The sequence below is a fragment of the Scyliorhinus canicula genome, chromosome 2 (assembly GCF_902713615.1).
Source record: "Scyliorhinus canicula chromosome 2, sScyCan1.1, whole genome shotgun sequence".
NCBI lineage: Eukaryota > Metazoa > Chordata > Chondrichthyes > Carcharhiniformes > Scyliorhinidae > Scyliorhinus > Scyliorhinus canicula.
In genome coordinates this window covers 130,798,920-130,819,353 of record NC_052147.1, presented here as the reverse complement: position 1 = coordinate 130,819,353, position 20,434 = coordinate 130,798,920, and the positions used below count along the sequence as shown (strand labels likewise).

The 20,434-nt window shown below is 54.2% G+C and overlaps 1 protein-coding gene across 4 annotated transcripts in view; it reads right to left on the bottom strand.

Moving 5' to 3' along the window:
* The window catches only part of igf2bp2a (insulin-like growth factor 2 mRNA binding protein 2a), a 246,149-nt gene that overhangs the window by 61,294 nt on the left and 164,421 nt on the right, over window positions 1–20,434 (bottom strand). For all 4 annotated transcript variants that reach the window (XM_038786815.1, XM_038786799.1, XM_038786808.1 and 1 more), the window contains exons 8-9: window positions 4,625–4,747; window positions 1,174–1,309 (exon numbers count right to left, since the gene is read on the bottom strand). In XM_038786815.1, coding sequence (XP_038642743.1) covers window positions 1,174–1,309; window positions 4,625–4,747 — 259 coding nt within the window. The remainder of the gene's footprint in view (window positions 1–1,173; window positions 1,310–4,624; window positions 4,748–20,434) is intronic.

Sequence of the window (20,434 nt, the reverse complement as noted above, 5' to 3'; positions counted from 1 at the left end):
TTTCCATATGTTCTGGGCATGCCAGGCGCTTAAAGAATTCTGGCAGGGCTTTGCAAAAGGCTATGTCCAAGGTCTTGGATGCTCGGGTAAAGCCGAGTCCGGAGATAGCGATATTTGGGGTGTTGGAGGATCCGGGAGTGCAGGAAGCGAAGGAGGCCGACGTCCTGGCCTTTGCCTCCCTGGTACCCGGAGACGACTCTTGTTAATGTGGAGAGACTCAACCCCCGAGTGTGGAGACCTGGGTCGGTGATATGGCTGGGTTTCTCAGTCTTGAGAGGATAAAGTTCGCCTTAAGAGGGTCCTTGATGGGGTTCTCCAGGCGGTGGCAACCGTTCCTCGACTTTCTGGCAGAACGTTGAAAGGTCAGTAGCAGCAAATGGACTATAACCACCTTGTTTGTTAAATTTTCTCCTTTTTGTTATTGGTTATGTAAAATTTTGTTTAAGAAAAACTTGAATAAAAACAATTTTTTAAAAAAGACAAGAGATTTATAAGTTCTTGATTAATAAGGAGATTAGAGGTTACAGGGAGAAGGCAGGAGCATGGTGATGAGCAACTTATCAGCCATGATCGAATGGCGGAGCAGACACTGATGGGCCAAATGGCTTAATTCTGCTACTGTATCCTTTGGTCCTATGACAGTTTTGTGGATGCTTCCCTTCCCATTCCATTGCTGCGGCGAGACAGAGGAGAGCGCACAGCTTGGGGGCAAGTTAGGTAATGAGGGGAACACCAAGTTCATCAAGTGACTGGTTGGTTCCGCAGGATCTGGAACTGTCCATCTGCCGACAGGAAGCAACCAAGCAACAGGGCTGGGGTCAGGACTGCTCAGATATAATCAGTGCAGAGGGCCGAATGGCCCTCCGCCACTCCCATCTCTTGCAGTCGTCTGCACCCTCGATGCAACAACTCCCAGTTCCTCCCGTATATTATGCAGGACAATCCCCCTCTTCCTGAATATCTGACCAATCATCAGAGAGGCTGCTGCCTTTCTCAGCTGAATCCAATCTGCCCCCCTCAGCCCCCGCCCCACCAACTAAGGTATCTTCTTAATCTCTTCTTTGCCTTAGTTCCCTGGGATGTTTCTCTATGTGAGAAAGGTGCAACATAGAAGGCAAGCTTTCTTTGTTGACCCTCTGCATGATCAGGTAAAATCCTTTAAATAGAACTTACATTCATAGCAGCAAGGTCATTTTCATATGCTTCTCTGAGTTTCTTCATAATTTCTACTTCCGCTTTTGAGCAGGCTTCAATACTGCCCTTTACAGTGATGGTCCTCTCCGGATTATACAGCGTCAAGTCCTGTAACCTGACCAGTCACAACAAACATGCTTTAGGACATGGACACACTCGAGCACATGTACATTTTATCAACTGCTCAGCTTTACTTAGAATAATAGAATCCCTACACTGCAGGAAGCCATTCAGCCCATCGAGTCAGCACTGGCCCTCTGAAAGAGCATCATACTCCACCCTATCCCCGTAACCCTACCAAACCTTTTAAATGGCCAATTGATCATGGCCAATCCACTGAACCTACTCACTGTGCTACCGTGCCGTGTGGGTGGCACGGTAGCACAGTGGTTAGCACTGTTGTTTCACAGCACCGGGGTCCCAGGTTCACTTCCCGCTTGGGTAACAGTCTGTGCGGAGTCTGCAAATTGTCCCCGTGTGTGCGTGAGTTTCATCCGGGTGCTCCTGTTTCCTCTCAGTCCAAAGATGTGCAGGTTAGGTGGATTGGCCATGCTAAATTGCCCTTAGTGTCCAAAACATTAGGTGGGGTAACTGGGTTATGGGGATAGGGTGGAGGGGTAGGCAAAGTAGGATGCTCTTTCCAAGGGCCGGTGCAGACTCAATGGGCCAAATGGCCTCCATCTATGATCTTTGGACTGTGAGAGGAAACTGGTGTACCCGGAGGAAACCCACGCAGACATGGGAGAAAGTGCAAACTACACAGTCACCTGAGGCCGGAACTGAACCCAGGTCCCTGGAGCTGTGAGGCAGCAATGTTAACCACTGAGCCACCATGCCGCCCCAACAATTAGAATGCTTCCAATGAGGTGAACTGACATCTGTCACACTACAACTACCTATTGTAGCTCCCTCCAGGGTGTCTGAACTGCCGACTCCCCCCTCTCCTGATGGGGCAGGGTTCGGGGTTATCCTGATTGTATCGGAGTGCATTGCATGTTTCCCCGGTTCATACATATGATGACACTCGGCAAACACTCGGGACCTCACACTACATTCAGCAATCTTCGCGCGCACCCTCCCTTCCCCCATCCCCCTTCCACTGCCCCCCTCCCTCCCCCACACTCCCCAACACACCCCTCATCTTAACTCCAGAAACATCACTAACTGACTTCATTGTGTGTCAAGGTTCAACAGGATTGTCCACGTTGTTACCATGCTTCTGGAGCATGGTAACTCTGCATCTAAACTGTGTGGAACCTGCTTGCGGGTGTTTGTCAGGATAGTTGAAAACGTGCTGCAAGCAAGTGTTTGATGGGACACAACTGGTTCTGTTAAAAATCAATCAGAAAAGTCAGGACTTGTAAGGAGAGAGGTGCCGGCCATTCCTGGGCTGCCGCCCCTGGCTTTTCTGGACAAGGCGCTGTTGAAGGACCAAATAGGAGGGGAAGGCGTCGAATGTCTATAAGGAGTTGATGGGAGTGGGAGGGAGCCCAGGTGAGGGACATTAAGCGTAAATGGGAGGAGAAGCTGTGAGGGAAGGTGGGAGCCGAGACGTGGGCGGAGGCCTCACTGAGGGTGCGCGCGTCCTCGCCGTGAGTGAGGCTACGTCTCCTCCAGTTCAATGTGGTACATAGGGTTCAGATGGTGGTGGCCAGGATGAATAGGTTCTTTGCAGGGGTAGACAAGAGGTATTGTGGGGGGGTGGGGGGGGAGATCCGCGAATTAAGTCCAGAAGTTCTGGGCGTGTCCAAGATTGAGGGGTCCTGGCAGGGGTTCTCGGACGTGATGTCCGAGGTTCTGGGGCAGAGGTGGTCTTGGAGAAGGTTAGGTTCGCCTTGAGGGAGTTGGCAGATGGGTTCACCTGGAGGTGGAAGCCGTTTATTGATTTCCTTCAGGAGGTTTGAGAGGTCAGCAATGGGAAGGTGGGATATGAGGAGGGACCGGCTGCAGGGGAAGGTGGGATGTGAGGAGGGACCGGCTGCAGGGGAATGGGGGATGTGAGGAGGGATCGGCTGCAGGGGAATGGGGGATGTGAGGAGGGACCGGCTGCAGGGGAAGGTGAGATGTGAGGAGGGACCGGCTGCAGGGGAATGGGGGATGTGAGGAGGGACCGGCTGCAGGGGAATGGGGGATGTGAGGAGGGACCGGCTGCAGGGGAAGGTGGGATGTGAGGAGGGACCGGCTGCAGGGGAATGGGGGATGTGAGGAGGGATCGGCTGCAGGGGAAGGTGGGATGTGAGGAGGGACCGGCTGCAGGGGAATGGGGGATGTGAGGAGGGATCGGCTGCAGGGGAATGGGGGATGTGAGGAGGGACCGGCTGCAGGGGAATGGGGGATGTGAGGAGGGACCGGCTGCAGGGGAAGGTGGGATGTGAGGAGGGATCGGCTGCAGGGGAATGGGGGATGTGAGGAGGGATCGGCTGCAGGGGAATGGGGGATGTGAGGAGGGACCGGCTGCAGGGGAATGGGGGATGTGAGGAGGGATCGGCTGCAGGGAATGGGGGATGTGAGGAGGGACCGGCTGCAGGGGAATGGGGGATGTGAGGAGGGACCGGCTGCAGGGGAATGGGGGATGTGAGGAGGGACCGGCTGCAGGGGAATGGGGGATGTGAGGAGGGACCGGCTGCAGGGGAATGGGGGATGTGAGGAGGGACCGGCTGCAGGGGAATGGGGATGTGAGGAGGGACCGGCTGCAGGGGAATGGGGGATGTGAGGAGGGACCGGCTGCAGGGGAATGGGGATGTGAGAGGGACCGGCTGCAGGGGAAGGGGGATGTGAGGAGGGACCGGCTGCAGGGGAATGGGGGATGTGAGGAGGGACCGGCTGCAGGGGAATGGGGGATGTGAGGAGGGCCCGGCTGCAGGGGAATGGGGGATGTGAGGAGGGACCGGCTGCAGGGGAATGGGGGATGTGAGGAGGGACCGGCTGCAGGGGAATGGTGTGAGGAGGGACCTGCTGCAGGGAGTGAGAGTGTGAGGAGGGACCGCTGCAGGGGAATGGGGGATGTGAGGAGGGACCGGCTGCAGGGGAATGGGGGATGTGAGGAGGGACCGGCTGCAGGGGAATGGGGGATGTGAGGAGGGACCGGCTGCAGGGAAGGTGGGATGTGAGGAGGGACCGGCTGCAGGGGAATGGGGGATGTGAGGAGGGACCGGCTGCAGGGGAAGGTGGGTTGATTGTTTATTGAGTTGCTTGGTTGTTCTTCGGATTTGGTTTGTATATATGAAAATGCCTTTAATAAAAATATTTAATGAAATAATAATCAGAAAAGGTCCGAAATGGAACACAGCATGATAATCCCTCACTTGCATCACCATAACATTCAGTAACTAAATAAGCATTCAATTTAAACTTCCCGCTGCTTCGTTTGTGCAGAGATCCCCAGTCCAATAAACAATCAACTCTGCAACCAAACACAGGATCAACTTACGGAGAGATGGTTATTTTGGTCCCTGTTTCCTGTTCTATTTTCTTCAGGTTGCGTCCTTCTTTGCCGATCAGTCGCCCCACGAAGCCGTTGTGAGCGAGGATTTTCAATGGGATCTCCTCAGTGCTAAAATGCACGGACAATCATTACACACAGGTCCAGTCCATAGTCTTTCTCCCGCTCTCCGCACTTTTGAAAACCCCAAGCTCAGCATCACCCTGTTGCACTGACACTTCTGTGGTTAGTCCTGAGGCACTTGGCTGGGACAGTGCAGAGTGAACTTTACTCTGTATCTAATCCATGCTGTATCTGGCTTGGGAGCATTTGATAGAACAGAAGGAGGTCATTCTGCCCTTCGAGCCTGTTTGCCACTCAGTCAGATATTGGCTGATCAGCGCCTCAACTTTACTTACCTTTGGGCGGCAAGGCGGCGCAGTGGGTTAGCCCTGCTGCCTCACGGCGCCGAGGTCCCAGGTTCGATCCTGGCCCTGGGTCACTGTCTGTGTGGAGTTTACACATTCTCCCCGTGTCTGCGTGGGTTTCGCCCCCACAACCCAAAGATGTGCAGGGTGGGTGGATTAGCCATGCTAAATTGCCCCTTAATTGGAAAAATAGAATTGGGTACACTAAATTTAAAAATAAAATGTTTCAAAAAAACCTTGATTTACCTTTTAAGGCCCAAGGATAAACAGAGCAACTACAGGCCGATCAATTTAACCTCTGTAGTGGGAAAGCTTTTCGAATTGATAATCCAGGGGGGGAAAACCAAGTCAGGTGAACAAATGTGAATTAAAGAAAGCCAGCACTGAGTTGTTGAGGGTTTGATTTAAAGAGATAACAGAGAGGGTCGATGACAACTGTGCAGGTGATGTGCTGCACGCGGACTTTCAAAAAGCATTTGATAATTGCTACAGAGCAAGTTCGCCAGCCATGCTGAAGCCCATGGAAGGACAGCACGGTGGCATAGTGGTTAGCACTGCTGCCTCACAGCGCCAGGGACCCCGGTTCAATTCCGGCCTGGGTGACTGTCTGTGTGGAGTTTGCATTTTCTCCCTGTGGCTGCGTGGGTTTCCTCCGGGTGCTCCGGTTTCCTCCCACAGTCCAAAGATGTGCAGGTGAGGTGGATTAATAGAATCATAGAATGTACAGTGCAGAAGGAGGCCATTTGACCCATCGAGTCTGCACCGGCCCTTGGAAAGAGTACCCCACTTAAGCACACACCTCCTCCACCCAGCCCCTTAACCCAGTAACCATAATTAACCATTTTGGACACTAAGGGCAATTTAGCATGGCCAATCCACCTAACCCACACATCTTTGGACTGTGGGAGGAAACCGGGGGACCCGGAGGAAACCCACGCACACACGGGGAGAACGTGCAGACTCCACACAATCAGTGACCCAAGCCGGAATCGAACCTGGGAACCCTGGAGCTGTGAAGCAACTGTGCTAACCACAATGCTACCGTGCTTTCCCACTACAGAGGTTAAATTGACCGGCCTGTAGTTTGTCCGTTTATCTTTGCGCCTTTTTTAAAAAAAAGGTAAATCGAGATTTTTTTAAAAACATTTTATTTTTAAATTTAGTGTACACAATTCTATTTTTCCAATTAAGGGGCAATTTAGCATGGCCGATCCACCTACACTGCACATCTTTGGATTGTTGGGGTGAAACCAACGCAGACACGGGGAGAATGTGCAAACTCCACTTGGACAGTGACCCAGAGTCTGGATCGAACTTGGGACCTCAGCGGCGTGGGCAGCATTGCTAACCACTGCGCCGCCGTGCCGCCCAAAGGTAAGTAGAGTTGAGGCACTGATTGGCCATGATAAATTGCCCCTTAGTGTCCAAATATGCGTCGGGTTAGGTGGGGTTATAGGGATAGAGTGGGCAGTAGGCCACGGTAGAGTGCTCCTTCAAAGGGTCAGTGCAGACCCGATGGTCCGAATGGCCTTCTTCTGCATAGTAGGGATTAAATGGTTCTAAAAGGACTGTAGCAGCATGAATACAAAGTTCGCTGAGTGACAAGAAACAGTGTATTGGCAAGTGGCTGCTTTTTGGACTGCAGGAAGATAAACTGTCATGTGAGAGTACCTTTAAGAAATAGGGCTGCTCATGTTACTGGAGTGATGTCAAAGTGTGGGTGGAGCTAAGCTCTACTTCTGCCTTTTAGTTTTAGTTTGAGAAAAGGCTTAGGTGTGTCTGTGTTTTTCAGTGAGCTGCATCTGAAGTTTAAACAAAGAGCTGTACTGTTGATCTCTGCCATCCAAAGACTATCTATGGATCATTTGGTGAACCCAGAATTGTAAAATGTCTCAGTATTGAATGTAAACCTAATGTGCTCCTGTTTGAAGGTTTATTAAGTCTTTTGGATGTTAAAAGGATAGCTTACAGGGTTACTTAGGGTTGTAGTCTTTGGTGTTGTATTTGAATTAATGGTCGCTTAGTTGTTCACGGTTTGTTTTAAAAAAGGTTAACTTGCTTTCATAGGATAAACATTGTTTTGCTTTAAAAAATACTTGTCCTTTTTTGCTGTACCACACCTGTAGAGTGGGCCGTGTGCTCCCCATACCACAATCTAGTAAAAGTTGTGGGTCAGTGAACTCCATGATATACTTTGGGGTTCTCTAAACCCTGACCCATAACAATACACAGAGGGGAGGCCCCAGGGGTTTGAACTGAGACCACTGCTTTTCTTGATCGACATGAATGACAGACTTGAGTGCTCAGGGTACAATTTCAAAATGAGTGCAAATGAGACAAAACTTGGAAGTATGGTGAACCGTGAGGGGAAATGACGGTAGACCTTTGTGGGCATAGGTTAGAAGAATGGGCGGATACGTGGCAGGTGAAATTTAAAACAGAGAAATGGTAGGAAGAACATGGAGAGACAATATCATAGGAAGAGTGCAATTCTAAAGGGGGTGCAGGAGCAGAGGGGGGCCTGGAGGTACACGTGCACAAATCATTCAAAGTGCAAAGTGGTATGGAATTCTGGGCTTAAAAATAGAGGCAGAATATAAATACAAGGAGGTTTATGGTGAACCTTCATACAAGGCCTCAGTTGGAGTGCGGTGTCTAATTCTGTATACTATAGGGTGTAAAGGCTTTGGAGAGGATGGGTTTAAATGGATCTGGTTATTATGGGTTTCTTATTCTGTTTTGGACTGGGTGGGGAGTTTCCAATGTATATGCTGTTTGGGAGGGCGGGGGAGCTTATCTTTGTCTTTAAGTGTGGTCCTGGCAGGGGTTACCTCACAGCGGTTAGGTTTTAGCTAGTGAACGGGAGTGAGGTGTGTGAGTCACTGGAAGGCAGTCCGAGGTGCTGGTGAATGTATAGTTCCCGAATTGGGATGATGCAATATTTGTGGAAATTGTTTGCCGCAATACCGGATTGGGACATGCATCAGTTGGTTCTGGGGAAAGATTTAAATTGTGTTTTGAACCCAAAACTTGACCGGTGTAGGTCGAAGTTACCGGCCCCCTTCAGGGGTGGCAAAGGTATTGCTGCCGTTTATGAAGGAGACGGTGGGGGGAAGGGGGAGGGGTAACAGGAGGTTTATGCACCCTGGGGTAAGGAACTTTTGTGTTTTTTCCCCCCATTACATAAAGTATATTCTAGGATAGACTTTTCCCTGATGGGAAGGTCTCTTCATCCTGGGGTGAGGAAAGCAGAATACTCGGCCATACTCATCTCAGACCATGCTCCACATTTAGTGGATTTCGTATTAGAGGAAGGTTCACCTCAGCGCCCAGCATGGAGGTTGGATGTGAGGTTATTTGCAGACATGGGGTCTGTGGACAGATATCAAAGGCGATAGACATGGACGTGGTGTTTAATGGGAATGGATTAGCCTCGCCCTCAGTTTAATGGGAGATCTTGAAGGCGGTGATTACATCGCACAAAGCATATATAAATAGGGAAGTTAGAGAGGAACGCCAGAAGTTGGTGGATGACATTTTGTAAGTGGACCGCAGATACTCGAATGATCCAACCCCAGAGCTCCTTCCTGGAAAGCAGGAAAAAGTTGCAGATGCAGTTTGGCCTTCTGTCAGTTACGGTGCACGAGGGGGATTGCTTATGAATATGGAGAGAAGGCCAGTCGTTTCTTGGCTTGCAGCCTCAGATGCAAACAGGTAAGGCCCCGGGCCAGAAAGGTTCCCGGTGGAGTTTTACAAGAGGTTTGCTGGACAGTTGGTTCTGTTATTGGTAGAGATGACTGTAACACAGGGCTCCTTTTCTGCGATGCTGATAAATGCATCAATTTCTCTTCTATTGAAAAAGGACAAGGACCCCGTGGAGTGCGGGTTGTACCGTCCTATTTCATTACTTAATCTGGATGCGAAGATGTTGGCTAAAGTGCTCACATTGAGGTTAGAACCCCGTCTTCCTCAGGTGATTAGGGAAGATCCGACGGGATTTGTGAAGGGCTGGCAATTGTCGTCCAATGTGGGGCGATTGATCAATGTGGTTCTTTCCCAGTTTGACGGGCCAATCTAGGGGTAATTGTCTCATTTGATAGAATGGAGCGGGGACATCTTTATGAGGTTTGAAAGAGATTCGGGTTGGGGCCCAAGTTTGTGTCATGGATACGCCTGTTGTATAATGCTCCCTCGACTATGTCCACACCCACACCACGAGCTCGGAGATACGTTTAATTAAATAGGGAAACGAGACAGGGGAGCCCTATGTTCCCCCTCTTGTTTGCATTGGCGATAGAGTCTTTGGCCTTCGCTGTGGGGCATTGGGAAAGTGGAAGGGGATAATTAGGGGAGAGGTGGAGCACTGGGTGCCCCTGTATGCTGATGACCTTTTACTTTACATGATGGACCCAGTCCCCACTATGGGTCATGTGATGGAACTACTGAGGAGCTATGCCTCCTTTTCAGGATATAAATTAAATCTGGAAAAGTGTGAGTATTCTGGGGTCCAAGTGGCTCGAGATTGGGCCCAACTTCGTAAACTGAATTATACCAGCCTGGGAAGTAGAGTCCAGACTGACCTGCAAAGGTGGGATAACCTTCCCTTGTCCTTGGCAGGCAGGGTCCATTTAATCAAGATGGAGGTTTTTGTCATGATTTTTGCTTTTCTCCCCCCCAAGTGTCTGCCGGTTTTCCTTCTGAATCATTTCTTTGGGAGGGTCGAGAAGTTGATATCATTCTTTATAGGGTGGCAAGGTCTTGAGGATTAGTAGGGAAGTCCTTCAACGGGATAGACAAGCGGAGCCTGTAGCACAGTGGTTAGCACTGTTGCTTCACAGTTCCGGGGTCTCAGGTTCATTTCCAGGCTTGGGTCACTGTCTGTGCGGAGTCTGCATGTTCTCCCTGTGTCTGTGTGGGTTTTCTCCAGGTGCTCCGATTTGCTCCCACAAGTCCCGAAAGATGTGCTGTTAGGTAATTTGGACATTCTGAATTCTCCCTCTGTGTACCCGAACAGGCGCCAGAATGTGGCGACTCGGGGCTTTTCACAGTAACTTCATTGCCGTGTTACTGTAAGCCTACCCGTGACACTAATAAAGATTTTATTATCTAACTCCTTCTTGAAATTACACAATTACACAATGTTTTGGTTTCAATCACTTTATATGGTTCTGAATTCTACAGATTCATCACTCTCTGGGTGAAGAGAACTCTCCTCACCTCAGTCCTAAAAGGTTTATCCCTTATCCTCAAACATTCGGAAACATTCTTTCTGAATCTACCCTGTCTAATCCTTTTTAAATTGTGTAAGTTTCTATGAGATCCCCTCTCACTTTTCTAAACTCCAATGAATATAATACTAACAGACTTCGTCTCTCCTCATATGACAGTCCCGCCACCCCAAGAATCAGCCTGGTAAACCTTTGCAGCACTCCCTCTACTACAAGAACATCCTTCCTCAGATAAGGACACCAAAACTGCACACATTACTCCAGGTGTGGCCTCCCCATTGCTCTGTACAATTTCAGTAAAACATCCTATTCCTATAGTCTAATCCTCTCGCCATGAAGGCCAACATATTCTTTGCCTTCTTTACTGGTGATGGTCTCGCTCCCGTTCTCACTGACAAAATATTAGTCAAATCCAGTGATTGTTTCCACTTTGAAGATATGGAGACAATTTCGACAACATTTCAAATTGGGGTCAGTGTTGAAGCTGGCTCCCATCTCTGCGAACCATCTGTTAGAGCCTGCGGGATTAGATGCCACATTTGGGGGGTGGGAAGGGAAGGGGCTGGAGAGAGTGGCCGATTTGTTCCTAGGGGGCAGTTTGCCAGTCTAGAGGAATTGACGGAAGGGTTTGGGCTCTTCAGTTCAAATTTATTCAGGTGTCTCCAAGTTTGCGAAATGCATTTTCCCTACATTCCCCGTGGCGCCACCAACGAGTCTAATGGAGAGGGTTCTTTTGCTCACGGGGTCGGAGGAAGGGAACAGCACTGCATGTATTTCGGACAAATTTTGTTGGACGACTCGGTGTCAGTGGAGCTGGTTCCGGCGAGGTGGGAGGAGTCGTTGGGGACCATATTAGATGACAAGGTTTGGAGTGAGGTCCTTCGCAGGGTGAACTCCACAGCCTCGTGTGCAAGGCTTGGTTTGATCCAACTTAAGATCGTTTTCAGGGTGCACCTGACCAAGTCCAGAATAAGTCGCTTCTTCGCAGGGGTGGAGGGCAGGTGCGAGGGCTGTTCAAATAGTCCAGCTAATCATGTGCACATGTTCTGCTCTTGTCCCAAGCTGGTGGGGTTTTGGGTGTCCTTGTTTAGCACCATGTCAGCGATTCTGAAGATTGAGCTGGAGCCCTGTCCTTTAGTGGCCATATTTGTGGTGTCAGACTCGCCAGAGCTGCAGATGGCTGCGGGGGCCGATGTCCTGGCCTTTGCTTCGCTGATTGCCCGGAGGCGAATGCTGCTGGGGTGGAGGATTCAATCTCATCTCCACCCAGTGCCTCAGTGTGGCTAGGGGATCTGTTGAAGTTCCTATAGTTTGAGAAAGTTAAGTGAACCGTGAGGAGAGCAATCAACGGGTTCTATCGGAGATGGCAGCCTTTTATTGTTTATTTCAAGGAATTGGTCACCGTTAGCTGTTAAGGGAGAGGAGGGAGCGATTAGGTTTTGTGAGGGGGCTGTTTTATGTTTCTGTTTTTATGGTTGATATATGTAAATTTGCACAGTAGCACAGTGGTTAGCACTGTTGCTTCACAGTGCCCGGTCCCAGGTTCGATTCCCGGCACGGGACACTGTCTTTGCATGTCTGCATGTTCTCCCTGTGTCTGCTTGAGTTTCCTCCAGGTGCTCCGGTTTCTTCCCACTAGTCCTGAAAGACGTGCTTGTTAGGTGAATTGGACATTCTGAATTCTCCCTCCGTGTACCCAAACAGGAGTTGGAATGTGGCGACTAGGGGATTTTCACAGTAACTTCATTGCAGTGTTAATGTAAGCCTATTTGTGACACTAATAAAGATTATTATTTTGTATTTTACGAATTGAAATACATATATTTTCTAAAATTGTGCCCATAATTTTCTAAGTCAAGGTAATATAAGAGGAGTCTGTGCAGACTGTTCTCTTTCAGCTCTGCTATCATTCTGGTTAATTTGCATTGCAACCCCTTCTGATGCAACCTGCTGATGTTTGTCCGAGTACCAAGTCACTCGGTTCCAATAACAAATACAATAACTTCCCCACAATAGACAACAAAAGGCGTATATGCTTATAGTTTCCTAGTTTAGCTCCCCCACCTTTATTAAATGATGGAGTGACATGGCAATTTTCCACTTCAAAGGGAAATTTCAGAATGGGATGATCATGATGATGGCATCCATAATTGCCTCATCGACTCCTTTCAATAGAGAGCGTGTAAGGGGAGATTTACTCTGTGTCTAAACCCACGGCTGTATCTGACCTGGGAAGGTTTGATAGGGCACTGCAGAGAAGAGAAAAAGAAAGGAAGAGACAGACAGGAAAGAGTTAGAGATATGAGAGAGAAAAGAGCGGAAGGATGAAGGAAAAACAGTGCACATTTTGCAGGGAAGGCCATAATTTCAAATTATATAACCAAAAAGTTAAATAATAGTGTAAAATGACAGCACACAAACTACACTCAAGAGAGGGGGACATCAGACAGGGAGGGAAGCAGACAGAGAGAGAGAGAGAGAGAGAGAGAGAGAGAGAGAGAGGGCGAGAGAGAGGCAGGCAGGCAGAGAGAGAGGAAAGAGAAAGAGAAAGAGAGAGTGAGAGTGAGAGAGTGAGGGCGAGAGAGAGGCAGGCAGAGAGAGAGGAAAGAGAGAGAGAGTGAGGGAGAGAGAGAGTGAGAGAGAGAGGCAGGCAGGCAGAGAGAGAGAGAGAGAGAAAGAGAGAGAGACACGCAGGGAGAGCGAGCAAGAGACACGCAGGCAGAGCGAGCGAGAGAGACACAGGCAGAGCGAGCGAGGGAGACACAGGCAGAGCGAGCGAGAGTGACACAGGCAGAGCGAGCGAGAGAGACACAGGCAGAGGGAGCGAGAGAGACACAGGCAGAGGGAGCGAGACAGACACAGGCAGAGGGAGCGAGAGAGACACAGGCAGAGGGAGCGAGAGAGACACAGGCAGAGCGAGCGAGAGAGACACAGGCAGAGCGAGCGAGAGTGACACAGGCAGAGGGAGCGAGAGAGACACAGGCAGAGCGAGCGAGAGAGACACAGGCAGAGCGAGCGAGAGAGACACAGGCAGAGCGAGCGAGGGAGACACAGGCAGAGCGAGCGAGACACACACAGGCAGAGCGAGCGAGGGAGACACAGGCAGAGTGAGCGAGAGAGACACAGGCAGAGCGAGCGAGAGAGACACAGGCAGAGCGAGCGAGAGAGACACAGGCAGAGCGAGCGAGAGTGTCACAGGCAGAGGGAGCGAGAGAGACACAGGCAGAGCGAGCGAGAGAGACACAGGCAGAGCGAGCGAGAGACACAGGCAGAGTGAGCGAGAGAGACACAGGCAGAGCGAGCTGGAGAGACACAGGCAGAGCGAGCGAGACACAGCCAGAGCGAGCAAGAGAGACACAGGCAGAGCGAGAGAGAAAGACACAGGCAGAGCGAGCGAGAGAGACACAGGCAGAGCGAGCGAGAGAGACACTGGCAGAGCGAGCGAGAGAGACACAGGCAGAGCGAGCGAGAGACACAGGCAGAGCGAGCGAGAGAGACACAGGCAGAGCGAGCGAGAGAGACACAGGCAGAGCGAGCGAGACACACACAGGCAGAGCGAGCTAGAGACACACAGGCAGAGCGAGCGAGAGAGACACAGGCAGAGGGAGCGAGAGAGACACAGGCAGAGGGAGCGAGAGAGACACAGGCAGAGCGAGCGAGAGACACAGGCAGAGCGAGCGAGAGAGACACAGGCAGAGCGAGCGAGAGAGAGACAGGCAGAGCGAGCGAGAGAGACACAGGCAGAGCGAGCGAGAGAGACACAGGCAGAGCGAGCGAGAGAGACACAGGCAGAGCGAGCGAGAGAGACACAGGCAGAGCGAGCGAGAGACACAGGCAGCGCGAGGGAGAGAGACACAGGCAGAGCGAGCGAGAGACACACAAGAAGAGCGAGCGAGAGAGACACAGGCAGAGCGAGCGAGAGAGACACAGGCAGAGCGAGAGAGAAAGACACAGGCAGAGCGAGCGAGAGAGACACAGGCAGAGCGAGCAAGAAAGACACTGGCAGAGCGAGCGAGGGAGACACAGGCAGAGCGAGCGAGGGAGACACAGGCAGAGCGAGCGAGAGACACACAGGCAGAGCAAGCGAGAGAGACACAGGCGGCGCAAGCGAGAGAGACACAGGCAGAGCGAGCGAGAGAGACACAGGCAGAGCGAGCGAGAGAGACACAGGCAGAGCGAGCGAGAGAGACACAGGCAGAGCGAGCGAGGGAGACACAGGCAGAGCGAGCGAGAGAGACACAGGCAGAGCGAGCGAGGGAGACACAGGCAGAGCGAGCGAGACACACACAGGCAGAGCGAGCGAGAGGGACACAGGCAGAGCGAGCGAGAGAGACACAGGTAGAGGGAGCGAGAGAGACACAGGCAGAGGGAGCGAGAGAGACACAGGCAGAGCAAGCGAGAGACACAGGCAGAGCGAGCGAGAGAGACACAGGCAGAGCGAGCGAGAGAGAGACAGGCAGAGCGAGCGAGAGAGACACAGGCAGAGCGAACGAGAGTGACACAGGCAGAGCGAGCGAGAGAGACACAGGCAGAGCGAGCGAGAGAGATACAGGCAGAGCAAGCGAGAGACACAGGCAGAGCGAGCGAGAGAGACACAGGCAGAGCGAGCGAGAGAGACACAGGCAGAGCGAGCGAGAGAGAGACAGGCAGAGCGAGCGAGAGAGACACAGGCAGAGCGAACGAGAATGACACAGGCAGAGCGAGCGAGAGAGACACAGGCAGAGCGAGCGAGAGAGATACAGGCAGAGCGAGCGAGAGAGACACAGGCAGAGCGAGCGAGAGAGACACAGGCAGCGCGAGCGAGAGAGACACAGGCAGAGCGAGCGAGAGAGACACAAGCAGAGCGAGCGAGAGAGACACTGGCAGAGCGAGCGAGGGAGACACAGGCAGAGCGAGCGAGGGAGACACAGGCAGAGCGAGCGAGAGACACACAAGCAGAGCAAGCGAGAGGGACACAGGCAGAGCGAGCGAGAGAGACACAGGCAGAGGGAGCGAGAGAGACACAGGCAGAGCGAGCGAGAGACACAGGCAGAGCGAGCGAGAGAGACACAGGCAGAGCGAGCGAGAGAGACACAGGAAGAGCGAGCGAGAGAGACACAGGCAGAGCGAGCGAGAGAGACACAGGCAGAGCAAGCGAGGGAGACACAGGCAGAGCGAGCGAGAGACACACAGGCAGAGCGAGCGAGAGACACACAGGCAGAGCGAGCGAGAGAGACACAGGCAGAGGGAGCGAGACAGACAGGCAGAGCGAGCGAGAGACACAGGCAGAGCGAGCGAGAGAGACACAGGCAGAGTGAGCGAGAGACACACAGGCAGAGCGAGCGAGAGAGACACAGGCAGAGTGAGCGAGAGAGACACAGGCAGAGCGAGCGAGACACAGGCAGAGCGAGAGAGAGAGACACAGGCAGAGCGAGCGAGAGAGACACAGGCAGCGCAAGCGAGAGAGACACAGGCAGAGGGAGCGAGAGACACACAGGCAGAGCGAGCGAGAGACACTGGCAGAGCATGTGAGAGAGACAGGCAGAGCAAGCGAGAGAGACACAGGCAGAGCAAGCGAGAGAGACACAGGCAGAACGAGCGAGAGAGACACAGGCAGAACGAGCGAGAGAGGCACAGGCAGAACGAGCGAGAGAGACACACGCAGAACGAGCGAGAGAGACACAGGCAGAGCGAGCTAGAGAGACACAGGCAGAGCAAGCGAGAGAGACACAGGCAGAGCGAGCGAGAGAGACATAGGCAGCGCGAGCGAGAGAGACACAGGCAGAGCAAGCGAGAGAGACACAAGCAGAGCGAGCGAGAGAGACACAGGCAGAGCGAGCGAGAGAGACACAGGCAGAGCGAGAGAGAAAGACACAGGCAGAGCGAGCGAGAGAGACACAGGCAGAGCGAGCGAGAAAGACACTGGCAGAGCGAGCGAGGGAGACACAGGCAGAGCGAGCGAGGGAGACACAGGCAGAGCGAGCGAGGGAGACACAGGCAGAGCGAGCGAGAGACACACAGGCAGAGCAAGCGAGAGGGACACAGGCAGAGCGAGCGAGAGAGACACAGGCAGAGGGAGCGAGAGAGACACAGGCAGAGCGAGCGAGAGACACAGGCAGAGCGAGCGAGAGAGACACAGGCAGAGGGAGCGAGAGAGACACAGGCAGAGCGAGCGAGAGACACAGGCAGAGCGAGCGAGAGACACAGGCAGAGTGAGCGAGAGACACACAGGCAGAGCGAGAGAGACACAGGCAGAGCGAGCGAGAGAGACACAGGCAGAGCGAGCGACAGAGACACAGGCAGCGCAAGCGAGAGAGACACAGGCAGAGCGAGCGAGAGAGACACAGGCAGAGCGAGCGAGAGAGACACAGGCAGAGCGAGCGAGAGAGACACAGGCAGAGCGAGCGAGAGAGACACAGGAAGAGCGAGCGAGAGAGACACAGGCAGAGCGAGCGAGAGAGACACAGGCAGAGCGAGCGAGGGAGACACAGGCAGAGCGAGCGAGAGACACACAGGCAGAGCGAGCGAGAGACACACAGGCAGAGCGAGCGAGAGAGACACAGGCAGAGGGAGCGAGACAGACAGGCAGAGCGAGCGAGAGACACAGGCAGAGCGAGCGAGAGAGACACAGGCAGAGCGAGCGAGAGACACACAGGCAGAGCGAGCGAGAGAGACACAGGCAGAGCGAGCGAGAGAGACACAGGCAGAGCGAGCGAGACACAGGCAGAGCGAGCGAGAGAGACACAGGCAGAGCGAGCGAGAGAGACACAGGCAGAGCGAGCGAGAGAGACACAGGCAGCGCAAGCGAGAGAGACACAGGCAGAGGAAGCGAGAGAGACACAGGCAGAGCGAGCGAGAGACACTGGCAGAGCATGTGAGAGAGACAGGCAGAGCAAGCGAGAGAGACACAGGCAGAGCAAGCGAGAGAGACACAGGCAGAACGTGCGAGAGAGACACAGGCAGAACGAGCGAGAGAGACACAGGCAGAACGAGCGAGAGAGACACACGCAGAACGAGCGAGAGAGACACAGGCAGATCGAGCTAGAGAGACACAGGCAGAGCAAGCGAGAGAGACACAGGCAGAGAGAGCAAGAGAGACACAGGTAGAGCGAGCGAGAGAGACACAGGCAGAGCAAGCGAGAGAGACACAAGGAGAGAGAGCGAGCGAGGGTGACACAGGCAGGGAGAGCGAGCTGGGGAGACACAGGCAGGGAGAGCGAGGGAGACACAGGCAGAGAGAGCGAGCTGGGGAGACACAGGCAGAGAGAGCCAGCGAGAGAGACACAGACAGAGAGCGAGAGAGGAAGACACAGGCAGAGGGTGCGAGCGAGGGAGACACAGGCAGAGAGAGCGAGCTGGGGAGACACAGGCAGAGAGAGCGAGGGGAGACACAGGCAGAGGGAGCAAGCTGGGGAGGCACAGGCAGAGAGAGCGAGGGAGACACAGGCAGAGAGAGTGAGAGAGACACAGGCAGAGCGAGCGAGAGAGACACAGGCAGAGTGAGCGAGAGAGACACAGGCAGAGCGAGCAAGAGAGACACCAGCAGAGAGAGCGAGGGTGACACCGGCAGAGAGAGCAAGGGAGACACAGGCAGAGAGAGCGAGCTGGGGAGACACAGGCAGAGAGAGCGAGTGAGGGAGACACAGGCAGAGAGAGCGAGCGAGGGAGACACAGGCAGAGAGACCGAGCGAGACAGACACAGGCAGAGAGAGCGAGTGAGGGAGACACAGGCAGAGTGAGTGAGCGAGGGGGACACAGGCAGGGAGAGCGAGCGAGGGAGACACAGGCAGGGGGAGACACAGGCAGGGAGAGCGAGCGAGGGAGACACAGGCAGAGAGAGCGAGCGAGGCAGACACAGGCAGAGAGAGCGAGCTGGGGAGACAAAGGCAGAGAGAACGAGCGAGACAAACACAGGCAGAGAGAGCAAGCTGGGGAAACACAGGCAGAGAGAGTGAGCGAGGGAGACACAGGCAGAGAGAGCGAGGGAGACACAGGCAGAGAGCGCGAGCTGGGAAGACACAGGCAGAGAGAGTGAGCGAGGGAGACACAGGCAGAGCAAGTGAGCGAGGGAGACACAGGGAGAGAGAGCGAGGGAGGGAGACACAGGCAGAGCGAGGGAGGGAGACACAGGCAGAGCGAGGGAGGGAGACACAGGCAGAGCGAGGGAGGGAGACACAGGCAGAGCGAGGGAGGGAGACACAGGCAGAGCGAGCTGGGCGACACAGGGAGAGCGAGTGAGCTGGGGAGACACAGGCAGAGGGAGCGAGCGAGGGAGACACACGCAGAGCGAGCGAGCGAGGGGGAGACAGGCAGAGAGAGCGAGGGAGACACAGGCAGAGAGAGAGAGCAAGGGAGACACAGGCAGAGAGAGAGAGCAAGGGAGACACAGGCAGAGAGAGCGAGCTGGGGAGACACAGGCAGAGAGAGCGAGCGAGAGAGACACAGGCAGAGAGAGTGAGCGAGGGGGACACAGGCAGGGAGAGCGAGCGAGGGAGACACAGGCAGGGGGAGACACAGGCAGGGAGAGCGAGCGAGGGAGACACAGGCAGGGAGAGCGAGCGAGGGAGACACAGGCAGAGAGAGTGAGCAAGGGGGACACAGGCAGAGCAAGTGAGCGAGGGAGACACAGGGAGAGAGAGCGAGGGAGGGAGACACAGGCAGAGCGAGGGAGGGAGACACAGGCAGAGCGAGGGAGGGAGACACAGGCAGAGCGAGCTGGGGGGACACAGGGAGAGCGAGTGAGCGAGGGAGACACAGGCAGAGAGAGCGTGCTGGGGAGACACAGGCAGAGAGAGCGAGCGAGGGAGACACAGGCAGAGCGAGCGAGCAAGGGGGAGACAGGCAGAGAGAGCAAGCTGGGGAGACACAGGCAGGGAGAGAGAGCGAGGGAGACACAGGCAGAGAGAGCGAGCGAGAGAGACACAGGCAGAGAGAGCGAGCTGGGGAGACACAGGCAGGGGGAGACACAGGCAGGGAGAGCGAGCGAGGGAGACACAGGCAGGGAGAGTGAGCGAGGGGGACACAGGCAGAGCCAGTGAGCGAGGGAGACACAGGGAGAGCAAGGGAGGGAGACACAGGCAGAGCGAGCGAGCTGGGGAGACACAGGCAGAGAGTGTGAGCGAGGGAGACACAGGCAGAGAGTGTGAGCGAGGGAGACACAGGCAGAGCAAGGGAGACACAGGCAGAGCGAGCGAGCGAGGGAGACACAGGCAGAGAGTGTGAGCGAGGGGGACACAGGCAGAGCGAGCGAGGGAGGGAGGCACAGGCAGAGCGAGCGAGGGAGACACAGGCAGAGCGAGGGAGGGAGACACAGGCAGAGCGAGTGAGCGAGGGAGACATAGGCAGAGAGAGAGAGCTGGGGAGACACAGGCAGAGCGAGCGAGCTGGGGAGACACAGGCAGAGAGAGCGAGGGAGACACAGGCAGAGTGAGCGAGGGAGACACAGGGAGAGAGAGCGAGGGAGGGAGACACAGGCAGAGCGAGCGAGGGAGACACAGGCAGAGAGTGCGAGGGAGACACAGGCAGTGCGAGCGAGGGAGACACAGGCAGAGAGAGCGAGCGAGGGAGACACAGGCAGAGAGAGCGAGCGAGGGAGACACAGGCAGAGAGAGTGAGCGAGACAGACACAGGCAGGGAGAGCAAGGGAGACACAGGCAGAGCGAGTGAGCGAGGGAGACACAGGCAGAGCGAGTGAGCGACGGAGACACAGGCAGAGAGCGAGAGAGGGAGACACAGGCAGAGCGAGCGAGGGAGACACAGGCAGAGAGCGCGAGCGAGACAGACACAGGCAGGGAGAGCGGGCGAGGGAGACACAGGCAGAGAGAGCAAGGGAGACACAGGCAGAGAGAGCGAGCGAGGGAGACACAGGCAGAGAGCGCGAGGGAGACACAGGCAGAGAGAGCGAGGGAGACACAGGCAGAGAGAGCAAGGGAGACACAGGCAGAGAGAGCGAGCGAGGGAGACACAGGCAGAGAGAGCGAGGGAGACACAGGCAGAGTGAGTGAGCGAGGGAGGCACAGGCAGAGAGAGCGAGAGAGGGAGACACAGGCAGAGAGAACGAGAGAGGGAGACACAGGCAGAGAGAACGAGAGAGGGAGACACAGACAGAGAGCGCGAGCGAGGGAGACACAGGCAGCGAGAGCGAGCTGGGGAGACACAGGCAGAGAGAGTGAGTTGGGGAGACA